The sequence below is a fragment of the Gracilinanus agilis genome, chromosome 5 (genome assembly GCF_016433145.1).
Source record: "Gracilinanus agilis isolate LMUSP501 chromosome 5, AgileGrace, whole genome shotgun sequence".
NCBI classification, from domain to species: Eukaryota; Metazoa; Chordata; class Mammalia; order Didelphimorphia; family Didelphidae; genus Gracilinanus; species Gracilinanus agilis.
This window is the reverse complement of record NC_058134.1, coordinates 132,703,814-132,727,657: the sequence shown is the minus strand read 5'-3', so window position 1 is coordinate 132,727,657 and position 23,844 is coordinate 132,703,814. Positions and strand designations below refer to the sequence as shown.

The following is a 23,844-nucleotide window of genomic DNA, read 5'->3' as shown; positions in this document are numbered from 1 at the left end:
GAAAATTATAATCTCTGGAAAGCTCTCTTCACCCTGAAAGCATAATATGAAGCCTCAAACTGTGATTTATGTTGTCTTAAAAAAGTCTTAGTGAATGAATTTGGAAGTCTCTAAGATAAAATGTGATATTTTTACCGGACTTTTGTGCAACTTGGTGGTTTGTTCAAAGTTTAAACTCAGCCTCGGAAATAAAGGAGGTAGCTGGCATCTTCAGGAAGGAATTAACCAAAGAGATCCTCCCACTCAAACTATTATAGTGATTTCCCCCAAAAAACATATCTTCTAATGATAAGAACAGTTGCATTTGATGATTAGTGGAGAGAAGCTATTGAATGGTCAATGCGACCCATAGAGGAGAATCCCATTGTAATATTGCTCTTTGTTAACTGGATTCATCAGTTCTTCAGGTCAAATCATATCTCCTCAGGCAGGTCTATTGGTGATAATTCCAGAAAACTATAAAATCTCAGAGTTTAAAAGGTTGGTAGAGATCATCCTCTCCAATCTTTTCTTTATCTAATACACGAATTGCATCTACAATACCTAGGATACCATCAGAATCAGGGAACTCCTAATTCTGTCTATTCCATGTGGGGATAACTCTGTTCCAGAATTCTCCATGATATTGAACTGAAATCTGCATCATCACTGTAGCTTTCATTCTTCTCAAAGCCAAGAAGAATATATATATATATATATATGTATATGTATATGTATATGTATATATATATATATATATAATCTCTCTTCAATACTTCCAAGTATTTGAAGACAGACATGCATCTTTCTTAATCCCCCAACACTCTTCTACCCCATCATCCAAGAGTATTCTCCAGGCTCAACATTTATACTTTCTTTAATTGATCCTGATCTAGCATTTTTGAATCTGTTCAAAGACTAAACCCATTCTGGACACAGAAAGACAGATTTCTTAGAAATAAAAAGGAGTTTGAGCAACAGTTTTTTAATGGCCTTCTGAAACCCTGGTGCCTAGAACTGAGCACAATATTTCAGATGTTATCTAACTAGAGCAGAGATTCCCCTCAATGTGGACAATTTCTATCCAATTTAACTGTATAAGCTATTTGGCTGCCATATCCCATTTTGACTCGCATCGAACTTATGGTCTACCAAACCTCCCACTCCACTCTTATGTGAGCTTCTTTCTAGGCAGACTCCCCTACCCCCATCCCTAAATCCCATCTTGCCCTTAAATTTGGAACCCATGTCTAAAAATTTATTCTCGTTAAAGTTTTTTAAAATGTGGATCATAGTGAGACCATAAAATCTCATCTTCATGGAGCCTTTGCAATTCTTTTTTATTGCCAGCACTTTCCCTCTCAAATTAAATTCCATTTCTACTGTATTTAGCTTGTACATATATAATTGTTCCTACTTTGTCTCCCCTCATTATATTATGATCTCCTTGAGAGCAGAGACTTTCTTTGTATCTCCAGTACTTAACAGTAGCTGGTACATAGCAGATGCTTTTATTTATTTATTTGTTCTCTTCATCATATCCAACTCTTCATGACATCATTTGGGGGTTTCTTAGCAAAGATATTGGAGTGGTTTTCCATTTCCATTTCCAGCTCATTTTACAGATGAGAAAACTAATGCAAACAGTAAGGCAACAAGTAATTTGCGGAGAGTCACACAGTTAATAAGTATCTAAGATCAAATTTGAACTCAGGTCCTGCTGGCTTCAGGTCCAGCACTCAATCCACTCTACCACAGAATTACCTTAGGAGATATTTAACAAATTCTTATTTCGAGTTGATGATAGGCTTATCAGTTTGGAACCAGAAAGGACCTTAAAGGACATCTAGTCTAACATTCTTTATTTTGAGAATGAAGTAACTGAAACATGGAGAGGTTGGGCGACATGCCCAAGGTGACAGGTCGCACATGTCAGAGCTTGCTTTCTCATTCAGGTCCTCTAACTACAAAGGAAGTGTCTTTCATATTTTGAATCTCGATTCCATCATTCATTATATTTTCCAGTTTTATTTTATCTGCAAAATTCATAAATATGCCATCTATGCCTTCATCCAAATACTGAATATATGGATAGTTTAACCAGGGGCAGAGTCCTGGGAACTCAACTGGATATCTGTTTCTGCATGAATTTAAATTCATTAATTATAATACTTTAATTAATTAATTGACTAAATTAAATCCAATTCCTCCTAACTCTACTCCTATCAAGCCCATTTAGCTCTATCTAACCCATAAGGATACTGTAAAAGACTAGCAAATACCTTTCCAAAATCTAGGTGTATTGAGTATATATCTACAGCATTCCTTTGATCTACGACTCTAGAAACCCAGGCAAAGATGAGACTATAAATACAGCATAACGAATAGTAAATATGTGCCAACCATGTGTAAAACTCTGTGCTCTGCTCTGGGTGGGGCCCCAAGACAAAAAGGAAACAGTCTCTAACCATATGGAACGTATCTTCTGAATGTATCAAGGCAGGAATGCAAGATATAAAGAGACAAAGAAATATAATGCAATTTGAGGAGAGAAAAGGCTTGAAGGGAGTTGGGGAAGGATAAATGAGGTTAGTTTGTCATGAGTTGTTTTTAATTAATGCTTTCTCATAGTGATCACTGCTTTCTTTTCTGAATCCTTATGTACCACTCCTTTAATAATCCGCTCTAGAATTTGTCCAGGAATTCACTTCAATTTCATATTCACGCTCATAGGTTTTGGAGCTAAGAAAGACCTTTGATGTTACCCAGTCTGCCCCCTCATTTAAAACATATAGAAACTTTAGTTCATCACTGTATTGTAGAAGCCATCTTTCTTTTTAAAAACAAGAGTATTTCGACTTAAGGAAGCCAATGTGAAACAACACTTTAAACTATATACAATTATTTTAAAAATTATCAATAGTCTGTCTCTGTATTTTTGTCCATTTACCTCTGTGGACATGATTCTTTTCCGTCCATCATTAGTCTTGTGTCATTCCCATCCATATTTTCTTACTATCCTAGAATATAAACTGGTAGACTCAGAGAGTTAATGCTTTTTACATGGAGGCAATCTCAATAGAAAATCCTACTGACTTATTTTCAGTGGAGCCCCAGTAAGGATGTTCAGGGAGGAGAAGATTGCCCTCATGATGAAGCACTGACATTATTATGGTGACAATGAATCAAACTCTCCCCAAGGTTAGAACTGCACCTGGAACCTGCATTTGTTAAATGCTTGCTTTGACACGCTATATAACGAGGCTTGGGTTAGATCTGATTTTACAGAAATACTTATTGTTAGATTTGATTTCAGAATTTACCATTCTGTCCCTCCCCCTGCTCTGGGTATGTAATAATTATATTTTATTCAGGCTAATATTAAAATAGCAGGAGAGTAGCCCATGAACCTTTTAGCTAAACCTCAACCAGCAATGCAAAGGGAGCACAGCTAGGTAACAATGAATAATCTATCTGAATAAAATGGAGAACTGACTATATATCATCGTAGTGAATTATGGGGCTTTTAGGTACAGCATAGGCACAGGGGAAAGTACCTTTAGCACCTGAGAGAAGCTTCCTGGAAGACAGAGAAAGTTTTTTAATATAGTCTCTAATGTTTCAGGGAAAATATATTGAATTTGAGAGTGGTAGTGACCTTGGAAATCATCAAGGTTTAGGGGTTTCTAAACTATGGTCCACACATATCCAGAGGGCATGAAGGGATGCATTTCAAGAAGTCATTGAACTTGAAGAGGGGAAAAAATGGCTTGTTTATTTTCATTAACCTTTGGTTTTTCCCTTGTAATATTTCATATTTTATTTTATGATTTTAAAGAAATTATCCAGAGAAGGGGTCCATAAGCTTCATTGGATTGCCAAAGGGATCCACAACAAATAATAGTTTAAGAATCTCTGACCAGGCTGCACATTTTATTTTATCAATGAGAAAAACAAGTGATGTAGAGAGACATTGTTTTAATAGCTCACGCAGTGATTCAGATGTAAAGTCATAACTAGAAATAAAGTGTCATGGTTTTTAGACCATAATTTTTTTTTGTTTTCCTGAAAGACCTATTGAGGTTTTATAGTTATGTCGTTGAGGACCTTGTTACCTTCTTTAAAAAAGCAACAAGTCCACTTAATGTGCTTAATCAGGGTGAGGAGGAGAAAAGCACTGAACTAGTGGTTAAGAGACCTGGGTTCTAGTCTTAGCTTGCCATTTAGGATATACCTCCTTTGTGTCTCACAATTGCTTCATCCATAAAATTGGATAATAATCAGAACTGTTACCAGGGCAAGAAATCATGGCTTTGCTCCCAGGGTACCAAAATTTGGATGGCCCTGGCAGTTTCTATTTTTCTTCAGCAGGATAGAAATGACTGAGTTTAGAACCTAAGAATAATTCGTTAAAGTAGCAAGTTTTTAGATAGCATAGTTTCTTTCAAATGTTTAGGTAAGCTACACCCTAGAGGAGCTACTTAACTCAACTCTGTTCAGATTGCGGCTCCTAGGCAAGAATTCTAGAAGTGTCTTTGAAATGCCTTTGTTGGAATTTGCTTAAAAAGTTGAGTTGAGGGTACGTGAATATGCTGCTTAACTTGGGAGCATTTTGTGACTCTTGTCCCAGGCATCAAAACTGTTAACTTTATTTCTGAGAAGTCCTATCCTACCTATTTTCACAAGAATGTTGTAAGATAGAATTAGGCTGTGTAGGTGAAAAATGTTTTTTTACAAATACCACTGAACAAATGTAGGGAATTCAGTAACTATTGCTCTCTAGGGTGTATCATAAAAAGATTTAAATATCACAAGGTACCTCTTAGAAAAATATGGCACTGTACATAAAAAGCATAATGTGATTATTAGAGAACTCTTCCTCATTAAAGTTAAGATGATTTTATTGTCTTGTCTCAAAATACCATCCAAAGCTCTAAATTGCAATATCATAATTGAGAATCCCGCTTTTGACTTCAGTATTTCTTTAACAGCAATAGGAAATAAATAACATTCCAAACATTGCAGTCTGAAGCCCTGTTCTTCCCTAGTGGAAAATCCAGCAATAGCTGAGTCAATTTATGTAAAAATTTCAGGAAAAAAATGAAGCAGAAAATTAACTCTTTGGTATCAATGCTTTTGGTATTTGACCCTGGCAAAACCGTAATCAGAAAGGATACCTTCATATGAACCTAGCATACAGTGCAAGATAAACCCAGAAGACAGTAGTGACATTTGATTTGACTTTTTTTCTCCATAGTATTTTCCTTTGAAATTATCTTTTCAAAATGACCATCTTTTCTGAGTAAAAGGTAGAAACTCTGTCAAGTGATTTGAAACTTTCTCTTAAAGAAGCTAAACCTATTTATCAAAGCTTCTTAATGGTGCCTATATTTTTGGAATATAGATTTTCTTTAGAATATCTATTTTTCTCTTTGTAGAGGAAGAAAGGAGAAGGAAAAGCTTCTTATTTTTCTTCTAAATAATACAATGGAGAAAAAACAGCCTGTGGATTTTAAACAAAACTGTGTTTTCTGGATCACAAATGAACTGTGCTCATGGAAATGTGTTTTTATTGGGCACATAGCTTTAAAGAACCTAATTCTTTCTTCATAGTTTTAACATTTTTCTCTTTTGTAAGGACATTTTAAATGGAAATAGCTTTCCTGTAAAATTCCTATAATATGAGTGCAAGGATATATCATTATCATCACCAAATAATACACACATGTTCATGTATAAGATGCCCCTAATGACATGAAACAAAGCAAGCCAAATAGCAATGGTAATTTTGTGGACTGATGGATTGGAAGGAACTTTAGACATCATCTAATACAATATTTTTTTATTTTTTTAAGCTGATAAAAATAGTCTTAAAGAGATTAAGCAAGTTGCTTATACTTAGACAGTTGATCCATGGCTAAGATAGGACTAAAAATAGGTTTCTTGAATCCAAGGCCAGTGTCCCTCTCCTATAATACATTGTCTCTACTCTAATAATCTTCCAGTAGAATAATAGCAATAATCCCAATTACTTATGTTTATACAGAAATTTAGGGCTCACAGAGCACTTTCCTTATAGTTCTGCGAGGTTTGTAGTGTATTTCAATTTTCAGATGAGGAAACCAAGTCATAGAGAAATTATATGATTTGTTTAGGGCCATAAAGCCAGTCAATCCATTAGTAAATCAATAAATATTTATTAAATACTTAACAATGTTCCAGGTACCACGATCACCATTCAGAATATAAATACAAGCAGAAAGAAAGATAGATAATAATTATATGATATTCTAACTATGATGGTTCCATTTCCTTGGTTCTGAAAAGGATTTGTTTTTAAGTATCGCAAGACCATATTTTGGAATTGGATGGAAGCACAGAGGCCCACTGAGTCCAATTCTCCTTCTCCTTGTCCATTTTACAGATCCAATAATCAAGCCATGGAGATTAAGTGACTGCCCTAATGCTAAATACCTAGTAAGTGACAAAGGAGAGATTTAAACCCAGAGATTTAAACCTGACTCCAGCTCCATTATTCTTTCTACTGTATAATGTTGCTTTTCATAACTGATATTTATTTTCCATTTGTTCTCCTCCTTCCAGTTTTACTCTCCAATGTCTTTGAGATGACTTTGAGTCAAATAGACTCTTTAATCACATTTCCTTTAAACTTTTTTCCTTCTCTTCTTGCTATTTTATGAGATGTTGCCTCTAAACCTTTAATGTTCTTTTAAAATTTTTTATAAACAAATTTATAGAAATAGATTTCCCTAAATTGCCATATTTATCTCCTTGGCAAGGATGCCAATCGTTTCCTAATGCTTATAGCAAGTGTTTAATTAGGGCTTGTAAACTTGATTAATCAATGGTTAATTTTCTTGAGGAAGTTACCTTAATCAGCATCAATGTCCATTCCTTCATCTAATTTTTGTTACAGAGGCATTTATAATTTGTGCAAGTCTGGCTCTCCTCAGATGGAATTGTTTTCAATGCTCGCTACATCTTTTCTCATGTTTATTCTTCAAAATTTTTGTTTATTTTGATCTTCACTGGAAAAAATGGACACAGAGAACAGATTCAACAATGACTTTCACATCAGAAATGGGTCATTTATTTTCTGTTAAAATAGACTCAATTTCTTGTTTCATGCTCAGCATTTCTAGTGCTCTGCATTATTTAAAAGTAATTCTTATTTTATGAGACTGAAAACATCAAATTATTATATTTCTTACGAATCATACCTGAAGGAACTCTGATTTCATTACTGTGGGGAACTCCAACATCTCTATGACTGAATAAGTAAGTCCTAGGGAGTTACCTGAAGCAAATGGAAGTTAATTGATTGCTCCAGGGTCACAAAGCCCATATCAGAGGTGGCATATGAAATTAGGTCTTCCTAACTGAAAGCTTCTGTATCATCTTTGTACGTTGCACTATGTATAGTATATAGTGCTGAGAATTTAATTTCTCATAAAAGAGAAAGGATACTATTCAACTGTATATATTACTTCCATAAGAATCATGAGATCATTAGTACCCAAGAATGTTATGTCTCTAATAAAAAAAAAAAAACAACAGGTAAATATGCTTTAGAATGGATCATCAGTGTGTTGTTTGCTTTTTTTTTTTTATGAAACCATAAATCCTTGAAGTTAGAGTCATCTTCATTACAAAAGCAAAGACTATGTATGCTTATTAGTTACTATGATTGCCGAAGTGGACTGAATTTTTGGAAGCAATAAGTTAGATGTATATTAAGTACATATTCTGGAAAGTATTTGCAATTAATAGTGTCCTTATTTGCTATAGTTGTCTATGAACTGTAAAACACTAGCTTTGGGTTGGAAGCCAGTTATGTATATGCCAGTAAAATTTTTATGTCAGTGTCTCAGGAGAGAACAATTTGTAGCAATGACGTATTAAGCATTTAGAAAAAGTAACATTGAATTTTTTTCCCTCAAAATTAACTTGTGGAAATAATGGTCGTTTATCTGCTATTGGTGTCTCGGTGCCTTTAATAAATAAATATATGTATAAATTTTACTTAGTACTGAATGTTGTTGCATCTTGTTCCTTCAAAACAGTTATCTGAAAATTGAATAATAAAATGAATGAACTTGTTATTTTATTTACATCTTGTTAGCCACTAAATTAATTGTCAGTATAATACTTTACATTATTCATATAGTTCTTAACAATATCAAAGGACTTTCAAATATATCATATAATTTACTATTCAAAAAACTTTATCAAACAGTTATGGGAGGCATTTTTATTTCCATTTTACAGATGATGAAACAGTCTCAGGATGATTAGTTTCATTGCAGCATGTCATTGGAACTCAGATCTTCTGACTCCTCTCACTAGCAGTGTCTCAAAGAATTTTGGAGTGAAAGAACCCTAAGAAATCTAGTTCAACTAGTCACCTAGTCCCACCCTCTCTGAAATAACTAATTAAATGGTTTCTAAAGACTGATATAGCCAAATCAATCAGTGATTTCGGTATCAACTGGGAAAAGATAAACTTCAACATTTGGATGAATCTGTAACCTTTGCCAATAATCACCTCAAACTCAGCATGGCCAAAACAGAATTCACTGTCTTTCCCTCTTAAGTGCTAACCTTTTCTAAATGTCCATATTATTGTAAAAAGTAGTATTATCTTCTCATTTATCTATCTCTGTAACTTCGGTTTTATCCTTAAATCCTCACTTTCATTTATCTCACATAAATAATCATTTGGTAAATCTTCTTGTTTCTACCTTCACAATATCTCTAAGTAGATCTATACCCTTCTCTACACTAATGCAGCCACTACCCTAGTTAAGGCACTCATCCTTTTTCAGCTATAGTATTGCAGCTAGGTAGAGTTAGTTTGGAGGACCTGATTTCAAATTCAGCCTCAGACTTACCTATTTGACCCTGGGCAAATTGTTTAATCTCTGTTTGCCTCAGTTTCTTCAATTATAAAATTTCCTTGGAGAAGGAAATGGTAAATCATTTTTGTATCTTTGCCAAAGAAAAACCTATGAATGGGATCATGAAGAGTAGCACATGACTAAATGATTAAAAACAATTGCAGTTAGACTTCTAATGGTTCTCTTTTTGTTAGTTCACACCCCCCCCCCGCCGCCATCCAATCTATCTTTCATGAACTAAGTTCTCCAAATGTTAGTTTTGATCATATTACCCACCTAATCAATAAAATCCAATAATCAATAAAATCCAATCCTCCTACCTTTAGGATCAAATGTAAAGTTGATTGTTTTGCATTTGAAACTCATAATTTGGGAATGGCTAAATAAGCTGTGGTATTTGGTGATGGAATGCTAGTTAGACATAAGAAATGACAAGTAGGTTAACTAAAAAAAACCCACAGAAAAACCTACATGAAATTATGAAGAGTGAAACGAGCAGAACCCAAGAGAGCATTATCTCTAATAATGCAAGGAGGGCAGGGAGTTGACTGGTTATTTTAATGTAACAAAAAATACATTTAAATAAAAAATTAAAAAACTGTCATAATTAATATTTGATCCCTTTCTACCTTTTCAACCTTCTTATACTTAACTCCCCTCCTTATACTCTAGGACCCATTTATCCTGCTTTACTAATTACTTATTAATTCCTAATTACTTCCAGTCATTCTTTATTATGGCCACAAAACTAATCTTCCCTTTCCTCAAAATCAATTTACTTCTAAGATATGATATAGATTTCTTAGTCTTAAATTTAAGGGACTACATAATATGGTTTAATTCTACTTTCCAGGACAATATTTTAGAATGGTGAGAATCTAACATCTGTCTCCTAGGCAACATATAAACTTTATGCTAGTTTCACAAAGCTCCATTCTATAGTGAAAATTTCAGAATGGACATAACAGAATATAAAATTTTATGTACCCTTAATTCCGAGTTGAATAGGATACTTTCCCACCAGTATGTACTAGTTTAGTTCCCTTAGGAGCATATCTACTGCATTGTCTTTTTTTTAAAGCACTACTCATATCGTAAATATATATATATGTATATATATATTTGTGATATCTCTGATTAAAAATTCATTGTTACATGCCTTTAAACCTGTATTACTTTCAATACAAATTTCCTTTGCATGTATTTAGTAAGATAAAACTATTCTTCCTGACTTTCCTTGCCACTTCTTTAGGTATCTCGTACTGAGATGGTTGAGTCTAAATGTAGTTATCCCACTATTGTCACTGATGATAATATCTATATAGAAAAATGCCAAAAGAGCTATTCCATTTCACATGTATTTGTTGTGTTTCTTCTTCTTTCTACAATGCTTTCTGAATGATCATTTTACATTGAATTTTCTTACTTTTAGCTCTCCCTTCCTCATATCCCCCTTTTTTTCTCTTTTGTGTAGTGAACCTAGATATTATATTATTTTAACATTTGTCAATGGAACAAGACATCTGATTCTCCATTTGTTATTTTGTCATTATGCACTGTCAATTCTATATTTTCTTTAGCAGGGACATAATTTCATGTGATGAGATATTTTGACAAGAATTATAGGACAAGAAGGAACTTCAAAAGGTCATGTTAGAAGGAAACACTGCTTTCCCTTATATATAATAATGAAAATAAGATTCTTATAGTTTTCATTTTCATTTTTCTTTTTTTTGAATTTTCCCATTCCCTTTCATTCATTCATTCATTTATTTAATCAAGTTTTTAAAAAAATTTTTATAAAAATTTTTCCATGGTTCCATGATTTATGTTCTTGCTCTCTTCCTCCCATCCCTCCCACCCCCTGTAGCTGATGTGCATTTCCACTGGTTTCTTCATGTGTCATCAATGAAGACCTATTTCCATATTATTGATAATTGCACTAGGTTGCTCATTAAGAGTCTACATCTCAATTCATATCCACATCAACCCATGTGTTAAAGCAGTTGTTTTTCTTCTGTGTTTCCACTCCTGTAGTTCTTCCTCTGAATGTGGGTAGTGTTCTTTTCCATAAATCCCTCAGAATTGTCCTGGGTCATTGCATTGCTGCTCGTACAGAAGTCCATTACATTCAATTTTACCATAGTGTATCAGTCTCTGTGTACAATGTTCATTTTTCAATTTATTCAAGTTTAGGTTTTTATCCCATTGAACTTGTAAGGTAAGTAGAAACCAGATAAAACTGCTTTGTTTTTATTTATGAGGAAATGGGAATGAGAGCTAGTTAAATTGTTAATTTTATGTCTTAAACTGATAATACTGTTAGTGATTAGAGGTTCAGAATTCTGAGTTTCTAAACTGAGCTTTGGAGTTTCCATACTATGTGCCCTCCATGACAATGAAATCATTTTTTCTGGTCAGAAATGCACATACATATGTACATAAGAATATAATTAGGAGCAGATGCTTTTTTTTTGCCACAGAAGTCCCATTGGCCACCATGAACAAAATTTTGGGCTACGCACTGTCTGTTGTAGAGCACGAAGAAATTATTTAAAATGGGAAAAATTGACAAGATGCTTGGTGACTTTAGTGTGAAAGTAGGCACAGGGAAAGGCAATGAAAACTATATTAGAAAATGTGGTTTGAGCATCAGAAATGAAAGGTACAAAAGGCTTATTGACAACTCAGAATCCTCAGAATCCCACCAATAACTTATGGATAATTTCTTAAAGTAAGCAGTTGAGAAAGTAGTATCAGATGAAATCACAAAACAAGATATTAACTATACCTCAAAAGGCAAGAAGTACTGGTTACTGAGTTGAGGCATTTCAGAATCAATTATTACTTTATAGTTAGGCTGGTTAGAAGACAGCAAATTAGAAGCCAAAATGATAAGAAGACACTGATCTTCGCAGCTACAACTGGCCTTTTTAAATGATTTGACACTGAAATATTGGAAAAGGATAAAAGTAAAGACATTGTCTATAAACACTTCTTTTTTAAATTTTTAAAATTTTTATTTAGAATATTTTTCCATGGTTACATGATTCATAATTCCCCCTCCCTGCTCTCTCCTCCTCCCTCCTAAAGCCAACAAGCAGTTCCACTGGGATATAATTGTTCAAAATATATTTCTATGTTATTCATATTTGCAGTACAGTGATCTTTTAATATCAAAACCCTAATCAATCACACTATGTGATCAAGCATATATTTTTCTAATGCTTTTCTGGTTCCACAGTTCCTTCTCTGGATGTGGATAAGCATTCTTTCTCTTAAGTTCCTCTGGATTGTCCTGGGTCATTGCATTGCTGCTGGTAGAAAAGTCTATTACAATCTATTGTACCACAGTGTATCCATCTCTGTGTACAATGTTCTCCTGGTTCTGCTCCTTTCGCTCTGCATCAATTCCTGGATATTGTTCCAGTTCATATGGAATTCCTCCATTTCTTTATCCTTTTCAGCACAATAGTATTCCATCACCAACAGATACCATGATTTGTTCAACCATTTCCCATCGAAGGGCATACCCTTGTTTTCCAATTTTTTACTACAACAAAGAACATGGCTATAAAATATTTTTGTTCAAGTCTTTTTCCTAATTCTCTCTTTGGGGTACAAACACAGCAGTGGTATGGCTGGGTCAAAGGGTAGGCATTCTTTTAAAGCCCTTTGCACATAGTTCCAAATTACCCTCCATAAGGGTTGGACCAATTCACAACTCCTCCAGCAGTGTATTAGTGTCCCAATTTTGCCACACCCCCTCCAACATTTATCACTTTCCTTTGCTGTCATATTGGGTAATCTGCTAGGTGTGAGTTGGTACCTCAGAGTATAAACACTTCTTAAAGAAGTTTCACCTTTGCAAAATAGTCACCACAATGGAGAGACTGGTGATTGATTAAATATGTAGAGTGACACATAGATTTTTGGATATGGCCACTGTTGAGATTATTTTGCTTGACTATATATATTTGTTTCAAAGGTTTTGTTTTTCTTTTATTTTACCATGGTCCATGGGAAGGTAAAAGGGAGAGAAAATAAATACCAACTAATTGAAAAAAATGTATGAAAGCTCACCAACTACTTTAGTCAACAAATACCTAATTATTTGTTCAGGTAAAATACTTAGAAATAGTTTCAATTTGTCTTAGAGACCCTCACCACAAATGGAAAAAAGTCTTACTTTATTTACAATCTACTTAATGGAAACATGAGGTAAGAAGAGACATTTTTTTCAAAGACAATTTTCAACAGAAGCCAACATTTTGATTTTCAATGACAACTGATTGGAAGGTAGAGAAAATATAGTATTCAACACTTTCTATTGTTACCAAAAATTTTTAGTTGGTAGAATAAAATGCAATCTTGAACATTGCCTCAGAAAAGGTGTCTTTTTTCTAGAGAAACAGAGACACAATGAGAACTCAAGTAAGCTCATTTCTCTCCTCTGAAAAACTGGAAAAGGCAAGATAGATAGGTTCTTTAAGATTGAAATCTTTTAAATATTGTATTCAGATGGCTTTGTGCTGATAGCATCAAGTCCCAGACTTGATGGGACCCCCCCCTCAATACAACAGATATCATTTTTTCAGAAATTTGCCTAATCATCTACACAGAAAAAATTTAATAATAAAACAGACCTTAAGCCAAGTAGATCTAAAATGTTTATTATCCTGATTAATGCATAGAGTTGGCTGGATAAATAATCTATGGAATATGTTCATAAATTTATATATTCTAAAGCATGTTGCAGATGGATAAAGAGCTGAGCTCACAATTGAATTGAAGGAGTAAAAATGATCAAACTTGGGAATGTTAGATACAACTATTCTTTCAAAGATGCTAAGATTCTCTCTGTCTGTCTGTCTGTCTGTCTGTCTGTCTGTCTGTCTCTCTCTCTCTCTCTCCTTTAATGCCAATCATTATCTGATGCTATTTGGCCACAGTCATGAAACAACATGATCTCAAAATAATAAAAATTGTTGGTCCTTGGTTGTAAGTTAGAAGAAGCATATAATCAATGATGTCTTTTGCACAAGAAATGGAATGAAGAGATGACTGTATTTTTATTACCAAACATCTTGTTTGGAATATTTTAATGATGAAGTGGCTGAGTCAGAAACTGACTTCTTACTTCATAGTTTTGACCTACATGCCTCATAAGCATCTCACACTCAACATGTCCCAAATGGTAACTATTGTATTTCTTCCCAAATCCAAACCTTTCCCAAACTTCTGGAAGCATCCTTCTTTCAGCCAGCTAGTTTTGTGACTTTAGAGACATCTTTGACTTTTCCCTCTCCTTCAACATCCATGACTAATTAGTTGCCACAGCTTGTCAATTCTTCCTGTCAATCCACAAGCATTTATTAAGTGATTACTATGTCCCAGATACAGTGCTGAACACTAGGAAAATAAATATGGGCAAAAATCCAGCTCTTACTATAAAGGAACATGCATCCTAATGAGGGAAAACACCATATAAATAACTAGGTAAATACAAGACATTTATTTACAGATTAGATAAAGGAAGTATGAAAAGAGAAGGCATTAACAAAAAAGAGTGTGAAGTATTATCTAATCCTACTTTCACAATCTCTCTTACATCCAAATCTCCTTTTCACTCAAATAGCCTCTACCCTATTATCATGACCTATTGCTTTGTCTCCTATGCCTCCAATTTTTCCATTCTCTCCTCTGACACATTGAGTTCCAAAGACACAGATCTGACTGCTTAAGAATTTTAGTGGCTCCCTATTGCTTCCAGGATAAAATGCAAAAACCCTCAGGTTGGCATTTAATCTAAAATCTGCCTCCAATTTCCCTATTTAGTCTGATTTTCTATGATTTCTCTTCATGCCCCCTATTTAAGTCAAACTGGTCTAGTAGCTATATATAATACGCAGCATTCCTTCTCTCAGCCCCATGCCTTTGCATAGTGGTCCCGTACATCCCTCTTACCTCTCCTGTGTAGAATCCTTTTTGATACTTAAGCACAATATTCTACAAGAAGTCTTTTCCAAACTTTTCAATAGTTGTTTCTTTCTCTCCTCCCTCCACCTCCGGCCCCTGAAAATTTCTCTTTATTCTTTTTAATTTGTTTAATTGTTTCTATTTCATCTCCCGTAAGAATATAAGTTCTTTGAGGACAAGAATTATGTCCTGTTTTATTGTATCCTGAATTTCTAAAGAATATGTTGCCTGTTACAATGAATAAATGTTTGTTGATTTGAATTGAAAAGTACCATGTAGACTTTTACAGGTTCAAAATACATTGGGTAGTGCTATTATGATATAAAGCTTGGCATAGTTTAATGTATAGTAACAATAAATAAATGTTTGTATTAAGTAGCCAACCCTAGTGAGGGGAGAAAATGATGAAGGATGTACAGTGGGCATAAAAAAGGACTATAGCATATAAGAGTTTGATATTTAAGCATTTTGTGGCCAGAAAAGGAGGTAGTTCAGTCATATAGTGAGAGACAAAAGAGATAGACCTTCATGTGATAAATCATCGATACTAATGTAAGGCACAGAAGTTGAAAGGAAGGATCCCACTGAATTGAGTGACCTCATGGAAAATATATAGGAGGCCAAGAATTATTTAGAATGAGAAGGCATGGATGGGTTGCAATCCAGATTTATAGAAGGAATACCCATATTCCATGTGATTGTGGATTCATAGACTAATTGAAGCATTTGTTACCTAATATTTCTTACAGAAAGACAAAGCAAGAAACTAGTTAAGGGTCAGGAGTGGGGGAAAGAGTAATTCTTCTTTTGAGAGAGGGCCATAAGTACAAGGTCAGAGGATGAGAATGTTTATTCTGTTTTCCTTTCCATCGTGAATGTGAGGAAAGCAAGGGGAATATTTTAGTGCCTCCCAGCTGAAAGCACAGCCTATTAAGTTTCATAGTATATAGCATGCTGGACAGAGTAAGATCTGTATAAAGAAGAGTTAGCCAGTTATATGGCAGGGACTTGAGGGTGTGGATATGCTCTCCATCCAAAACACCACTCCCTATCAATCTGTCAATTCCTAAAAAAAGTAAGCATTCAAGAGGCGTGCCTTTGAATTGCAATATTGTGAATTTAGAAGCTCTCAGTTAAAATTCCAGTATCCCTGAGAGGGAGAAATTCATTATCAAACATTAACATCTTAGTGATGATTAATTTACTAAATAACTAGCTCTTACCTCAGAAGATATATCAAGACTCTGAGGCGATAAAATATTGAACAAATAGTAATGATGACACCAATAACATTTGTGTAGTACTTTAAAGGATAAAGTGATTTCATTTATACTTATAAATAAAACACAAAGTGATTTCACTTTTAAGCTACTAAAGTTTAAAACTGGGGTAAGACTTTTGGGACACTGTATATACTCTGTTCTTTACAATAAGCATTATAAGACAGGTAGCCATGGAGGCAGGAAGAAACCCCTTTTTTACAGATTAGAAAATAGGCACTGGTGGGGGGGTGATTAGGTGTTTTGCCCAAGATCACACAAATAGAATTTAGGATTTAGATAAATGTCTTATAACTCCTAATCCAGTGCTTATTTTATTAAAGGAATTATGGTATTATAGAATCACAGAATTTAAAGCAAAGTGAAAGCTTAGAAATCAAGTCAGTATAATTGCATTATTTTTCAGAGTGGGAAACTGAGTCCAGAGATACGGTGAATTGCTCAAAGTCACATAGACAGGTAGTTGTCGCACTGAATAGAACCCTGGACCTAGAGTTGGAAAAATTTGAGATCAAATTTTGCCTCAGACACATATTAATTGTGTCCCTGGGCAAATTACAAGATCTGCCTCAGTTTTGTCATATGTAAAATAAAGAAAATGTTAGCACCAAAGTCTCAGAGTTATTGTGAAACAAACAAAAAAAGATAATATTTGCAAACCTTAAAGTACTATGTAAATGCTAGATATTATTATGTAGATTCTAAAGAGCAGAACCAGCATTTAAAGCTGGGTCCTTTGTCTTCATATGAAGTGCCTTTTTTCCAATGATACATTTGAGAAGCATGAAATACTGCTTGGAGAGGACAGAGTATGGAAGGGCAGTGAGCTATAGGGCGCTATGCAATCTGGGGATATTATGAAAATTTGGATGCTTTCCATGAAAATCAAAGGAAAAAGAGGAAGAAAAGTACATAAAAGTAGGTAAGGCTAAGAGTTAAAGATGACCAATATAATCTTCTTCAGAGCACAATCTCAATCCTACCCATGACTGCCATTTTCTCTTTGGAGCAAGCTGTAACAAAGATTATTTCCTTTTTAAAATTTGTATTGGCACATAGTGGATGCTTAATAAATGTTTGTTGGTCAAGAATGGCACAGTAGGCCAGGGAGGAGCTAGATCATTTCTTGAGCTTAGGACAATGGTTCCAAACATTACTCTTTTGTGTCATGTATGGCTTTGGCAGTCTTGTGGCACCTGTGCCTGAGCCCTTCTCAAATTAATGTCTTTAAACATATAACATTTATATATATATATATATATGTATATATATACACAACATACATATATATTATTATGATGGAAAAATTATGTTGAAATAGTTTCATACACACACACACATATATATATGTATATATATATATACATATATATATATATGTATGCATGCGTATTTAAGTTAACACATTCCAAGTTAAGAATCTCTGAATTAGAGGGGGCAGCTGGGTAGTTCAGTGGATTGAGAGTCAGGCCCAGAGACGGGAGGTCCTGAGTTCAAACCTGGCCTCAGACACTACCTAGCTGTGTGACCCTGGGCAAGTCACTTGACCCCCATTGCCCACCCTTACCACTCTTCCACCTATGAGCCAATACACAGAAGTTGAGGGTTTAAAAAGACAAACAAAAAAAAAATAATCGCTGAAGTAGAGCAAGAAATCCATGGTGTATTTTTTTAAACCCTTACCTTCTGTCTTAGAATCAATACTGTGTATTTGTTCTATGGCAGAGGAGTGGTAAGGGCTAGGCAAAGGGGGTCAAGTGACTTGCCCAGAGTCACACAGCTAGGAAGTTTCTGAGGCCAGGTTTGAACTCAGGACCTCCTGTCTCTGGGCCTGGCTCTCAATCCACTGAGGCAACTAGCTGCCCCCTCCATGGAGTCTTGAGTCAAATGGGTATCGTTTTTAAGCAGATACTTAGGATCTTCCTAAATACTACAAATGTTGAACTAGATTGGGTTCCCTACACACTGCACCCCAATTCTTACCTGTACCTAGGGATGTTCTTCAAACCAATCTAAAGTCCCAACCCATTCGGATTATGTTCATGCTAGGTCATATTTTGCCTCTTGAGTGGCCAAGAAATTTATTGGATGTCATGGACAATTGTGGCACATCTAATGGATACTTTATGATTCCAAGAAAGAAAATGTAGGATCTTATACAGAAACCTTAGTTCTGGGAACCTTTGTGCTACAAATGATTTTAAGGAGCTCGGCACTCAGTTAACTTTCCTCACATTTATTTTTAAATTTTGCTTTTGCAGAGATAAAGTCATTTAGGTGGGCAGTGGATAGACTTCTGAGCCTAGAGGCAGAAATACTAACTGTCATGGGTTCAAATCTGCCTCAGACACTTAATAGCTATGTGATACTGGGCAACTCAATTAACCTTGCTTGCCTTAGTTTCCTCATCTGTAAAATGAGCTGAAGAAGAAAATGGCAAACTACCTCAGAATCGATGCCAAGAAAACCTCAAATGGGTTCACAAAGAGTGAGACATGACTGAAGAACAACAACAACAAAAAGTCATTTAAAAGGCCAATATCAACAATAGGGAAAGCTCTATTTTGGTTCCCAGATGTAAAAACAGGAAAACAGTATGCTGGCATAGGCTGTGTTTCTGAAATGCCTGGAAACTGCAAACTAGGAAGGTAGTACTGATTTTAGTTATAGGACAGGGTCTCAGATCAACTAGATGATTTGTGTTTGAACGTCAGAGTGTCATAAATACAAATCTGTATGTGGCTATTTCATAAATACTGAAAAAAAGTCCCTCTGTCAACCTGAAGGAAAAAATTGTATTTTTCAGCTCTGGCATTACTAAAAAGAGCTATATTTCATAGACTTGAAGTAAGACTAACAAAAGGATTTTTTAAATCCTAAGAGAACAGCAAAACTTTTATGTTATTCTTCATCCACTGTTTTAAATTTACATCCATTACTTTTATTGTCTGAATAATTTCCATCTTTGTCTTCATTTCCAATGTTGTAATTTCATTGAAATAAATTAATCCTCAGCAAAACTTGCAATGTTTTTATATTTAATCTTGAATAGAAGTATTTCTGAGATTGACAAGGTAAAATGGCAAAAATATGCCTTTAAATAGTGTTTTAAATTAAATCTCTGAATATGTTAAACTCAGAAGATAGTACTAAACATGGATATTTATAGGACTATAATATTAACAAACATTCCATATATTTAATCCTCACAATTCAAACTAAGTTATTTTAGAAAGGATGATAGGTATAGATTAAGATTTAAAATTTCTTCCAATAAAAATCTTATAGTTTTAGTTATATAACTTTCTACAAGGAGAACGTGATTTTTGAACATGTTCATCTCCATTTTTCAAGAGAAGAAAAAAATAATTTAAATGTCTGTGGTAAGACAAGACTTAGAGAGACTGTTTCTTTAGTGGTTGGTTGGCATAGTAGGAAGTTTGGAATTTTTTTTTGTGGTTTCAAAATTAAATATACTCTTCGGTTTAGGTACAGTCTTTAAAACTGGAACAAGACAGGACCTCTTAATTGCATAAAGTGATCTGATTGGTCGTGGGTATTAGGACACTTAGCCTCTTTGCTCAGTGGGCTTTCATTTTGCATATTTGAGAACTGCACCTGTTTGCCAACTGGCCAAAACAGAAGCTCAAGGTCTGTGAGTCTTGCTGTTGGACCATTTCTGCTGGCACAGAGTGTTATAAATATTACAAGGACGGGAGCAGTTTGTATTACAGGATAACATAACATAATTCCACTGACCTATTCATTTCCTATTTATTCTTCTGTTGGATTGCATTTAGATAGGACAGGTTCTGGTTCTTTAGCCTAGTTCCTAAAGATTCTTATTTTTAAAAATAACAGAAACACACTTTATTGAGAATATGCTTAAAAATGAGAGGCAGTGGGAAATATTTAATCATCTCTGACTTCACTGATCTAAATTGAAGGGAGGAGGGGCATGATGGCTCTAAAATAAAAGCAGCGCATTAGTAATGAATCAGAGAGCTAAAATACTTCACTGCCTCCAAAACAAGTCCTATACTTGAGCCAACCATTATAGAAAATTGCATCCTGTGATTAAGAATGAAGATGATGTGAACATTTAGGAGACCCATAAACACTATTCATTGTAGCTTGAGAGGCATTTATTTATTGCCAAACATCTGCCTTCTCTCCCTCTTTGCCTGGACTTCTCTAAATGGGAAGTGGGAAGTTTTTGTTTGTTTTGGCCCTCTGCGGAGCAGTCCAATGGATCACTCAACTAAATAACCTTAGCATTTAAAGGCTCACCTTTCAATCTGGTTTCCAATGTTCCTTCTTAAGAATGCATGTTGACATTCATCATGAAAGCCACATAGAACATTATCTGGTGAGCATTTTCTTACTTTGGTGAGTTACTACAGCTAGTGTCCATCATACAAATGGATCTTAATGCAAACATTTATTTTTGTCAGGTTTTTTTTGGAGGGAAGGGGAGTTCTAAATATATTTTCCCATACTAATATTGCTATAAATGGTAGTTAAGTTCCCAGACCAGTCTGCAAAACTCTTTTTAACTGAACTACCTTATAAAGATTATTATAGGTTGGGGTTCTTTACCTGGCATCCATGAGCTTGGATGGCAAAAATTAGAGCTTTATATATGCTAACCTCTAGCTGAAATTCAACATTTCTTTTAATAATGAAATTTTAAAAAAGAAATATTATTCTAAGAAGAAATTCATAGGATGTTAAGGAAGTCCATGCCAAAAAATGTTTATGAACCTCTACTCTAGACCATATAATCATCACATTAACCAGAGATTAACATGGAAAAATGTCTCCAGCATTCTAATTAGAGCCAGCAGGAATAGCTTTATCTCCCCTATTCCTTTTCCTCTATCTAATCACTCCCAGAACTGAGAACTTTCTCCCCTCTCCATGCTCTTCCCTCCCTTCCAGGAGCCTCCTTAACCTTCTAAATGAAGAAGCCTTGGGGCAATTCAAAAACCCCTGACAGAGAAATTGAGTCACCTGCCCCATAAGGGTAAGACCAGCAGTTAGGTTCCAAAGTCTCTGTTCTCACCAGTGTGGAATCTGAATATCATCTAGCCCTTTGCTCTTCAGGAGACTTCCTCCCTCTCCACAAGCATGTTTTCAAGCCAGGTCAGGCTCCTCCTTTCTCCTAATACTAGGTCTAGAGAAGCACTATTTCAAAACAAAACAAGACACCATTCTTTATTGGTGAGGGTAAGGATACCTTTGTCTGGGGCTTCCTGGAGGATCCCAAACCCAATTCAGGACCCTGAAGGTCTGAGATTGTCCCATGCCCATCCTCAGGGGCTACTCTTCATTTTATGAGTATCTCCCCTTAATAAAACTGACTTATTACTCTTTTGTTATGTGCTTCAGGTTTCCTTACGTGGGACTTTTGTGTGCAACCTTCCAAAGGCTGTATTAGGAAAGAACCTGGCCAGTTCTGAAATAACAGCAACAGTTTTCCTGGCATGGGAAATGGGCTTCAACATAGGCTTGAAAGGGGGAGGAATAGGAGCTAAGTAGAAGGGACAAAGGTAGGGGTTAACTCCTAGGGATGTTTCTTAATCTAAGGGACACCACTGTTTCTGGGGTTTTTGTTTTTTTTCCATCCCAGGGACTATTTTCCCACTTGGTTTCTCTCCTTCTCTGGGCACTACAAAAACAAAATCACTTCCTAACTTCTTTCTGACTTGCTCATAAGCAGTCCTGGGGTTTTTCTGGAGGTATTACTATTAGCAACACCAAGGAAATGAAATTGTGTTTGGTGTACCCCCTACTTGTTTTATACTTTGACCCTGTAGAAAAAGGTAAAAGCACTGATATGTTAACTTTGTGAGTGTTCGGTTATACAAAAGAGGTTTTTTTTTTTTAATCTTAAGCTTTATCTCTAATTCTTGAGTAAAAGGTTAAGCTTCCTATTAAAGTAATTTCAAGCAGCAGGGGCAGGGGAGAGAGATATTTCTTCTCGGCCTTCAAAATCTCACTCACCCTTAGGCAGTGGACTTTTAACTGCTCAAGTTTATATCACCTGAAAATGTATTTTTTAAACTTTTAAAGTAGATGTTGTTCTAAAAATCCCAATAGCAATCGTCTTATTTCTTAGTTGCCTAAAATGATTATCTTTCTTAATTGTCGATGTAATTTATCTCTGGATTTTTGGCCACGAGTCTTAACAAGGCACAATGCACAAATAAAAGTGCTCTATTAGTACACGCATTACTTTTTGAATGACTTTCATGATCATTGATTTAGTGGGTACCTAAGAGGCCATCTAGCCCAACCCTCCACCCATTTTACAAATGAAGAAACCGAGTTTCTAAGAGGGTAAGTGGCTTAGCCAAAGTCTGTAGGATATTCTTAAATGGAATAACTCGGTTGAAGTTTATGATTTTCCACCTTTAATTTTAATATCTGATTCTCTTTTCTCTTCTCAGATTAAAGAGTCTATTGAGAAGCACTTTGGAATCCATGAAAGAAGGGCAGTGCTCTTTGTGCCTCCTTCTTACAGCCAAAATGAACTTCAGCTTTATCAGCACATTCTCACATATCATGGTTATTCCATTATTACCTCAGAAGAAAGCCTCAGAGCTGGCCTTAGGCTTGGGCTGCTGGACCAAGGTGAGAATAATTAGAAGCAATTTAAATCCTGTAGAATGTAAGACCCTTTGCAGCTCTAAATTCTATGATCTTGTGATCCTATAATGTTATTCTATTTCCAGTTTGTGTTCTGCCCTCTAGAAAAGAATTTCTCTTTTATCACTCTTGAACCTTGACTAATAAATCCTTTTGCCACTTGCTAATCCCACCTCAATTCCTCTCTAACTGCTTCATAAAATTATGTTCTCTGTCTTCTTTCTAATATTTTAAAATATCATAAAGTACACATTATATTAAAAAGTTTGCATTTGGTTAAGGGATGAAATCTGTGGTGGGAACAGTGACTTACCTCCTCTATTCAAATATAAATTCGACTACCTTTCCCTTAAAAGGTATTGAAATTATCCCTAAGAATTTGTTGATTCAGAGAATGAAAGGTCAGGACAGTTGACATCACTTCCTAGTTGCCTCAGTATAAAATGGCCAGTCTCAAATACTTGGCCAGAGGACAACCATGGGCAATTTAGGGAAGAGGAGTTTGTTCATCTGAATCAAATAATGGTGCCCTGGTTACATATCCTTGTTAAATATCTTCTACTATTGCTAAGAAAATCTTCTGTTATTAATTATTGAAAGTATCTCATCTTTTTCTATTTAAACTAATAGGAAAGTGGATTGAGTTATATCTAGCTCAGAATACCGTATACCCAAAAGAAAACCTCTCAAACTTTGAGTTCTGGGAAGGTCTGCCTGCACTTTTAGTTCTCTTTGGCATGGGCTCAAGGTCTCAAAAAGAGATAGAAAGACAGACAGACAGATAGATAGATAGATAGATAGATAGATAGATAGATAGATAGACAGATGATAAAGAGACAGAAGAAGAGGGAGAGACAGAGAGAGACAGAAGCGAGAGAAGGAAAAAGGGAGAGGAAGAGAGAGGTAGGGATAGAGAGAGAGGGAGAGAGAGGAAGAAGAAGAGCGGGAGAAGAAGAGAGAGAGGGAAAAGGAGAGGGAGGGAGGAAGGGAGAGAGAGAGAGAGAGAGAGAGAGAGAGAGAGAGAGAGAGAGAGAGAG

The 23,844-nt window shown here is 35.1% G+C and overlaps 1 protein-coding gene across 1 annotated transcript in view; it reads left to right on the top strand.

Moving 5' to 3' along the window:
* CPED1 (cadherin like and PC-esterase domain containing 1) overlaps positions 1–23,844 on the top strand; it is a 411,868-nt gene that overhangs the window by 20,420 nt on the left and 367,604 nt on the right. The window contains exon 2 of the mRNA XM_044678790.1: positions 22,609–22,792. Coding sequence (XP_044534725.1) covers positions 22,609–22,792 — 184 coding nt within the window. The remainder of the gene's footprint in view (positions 1–22,608; positions 22,793–23,844) is intronic.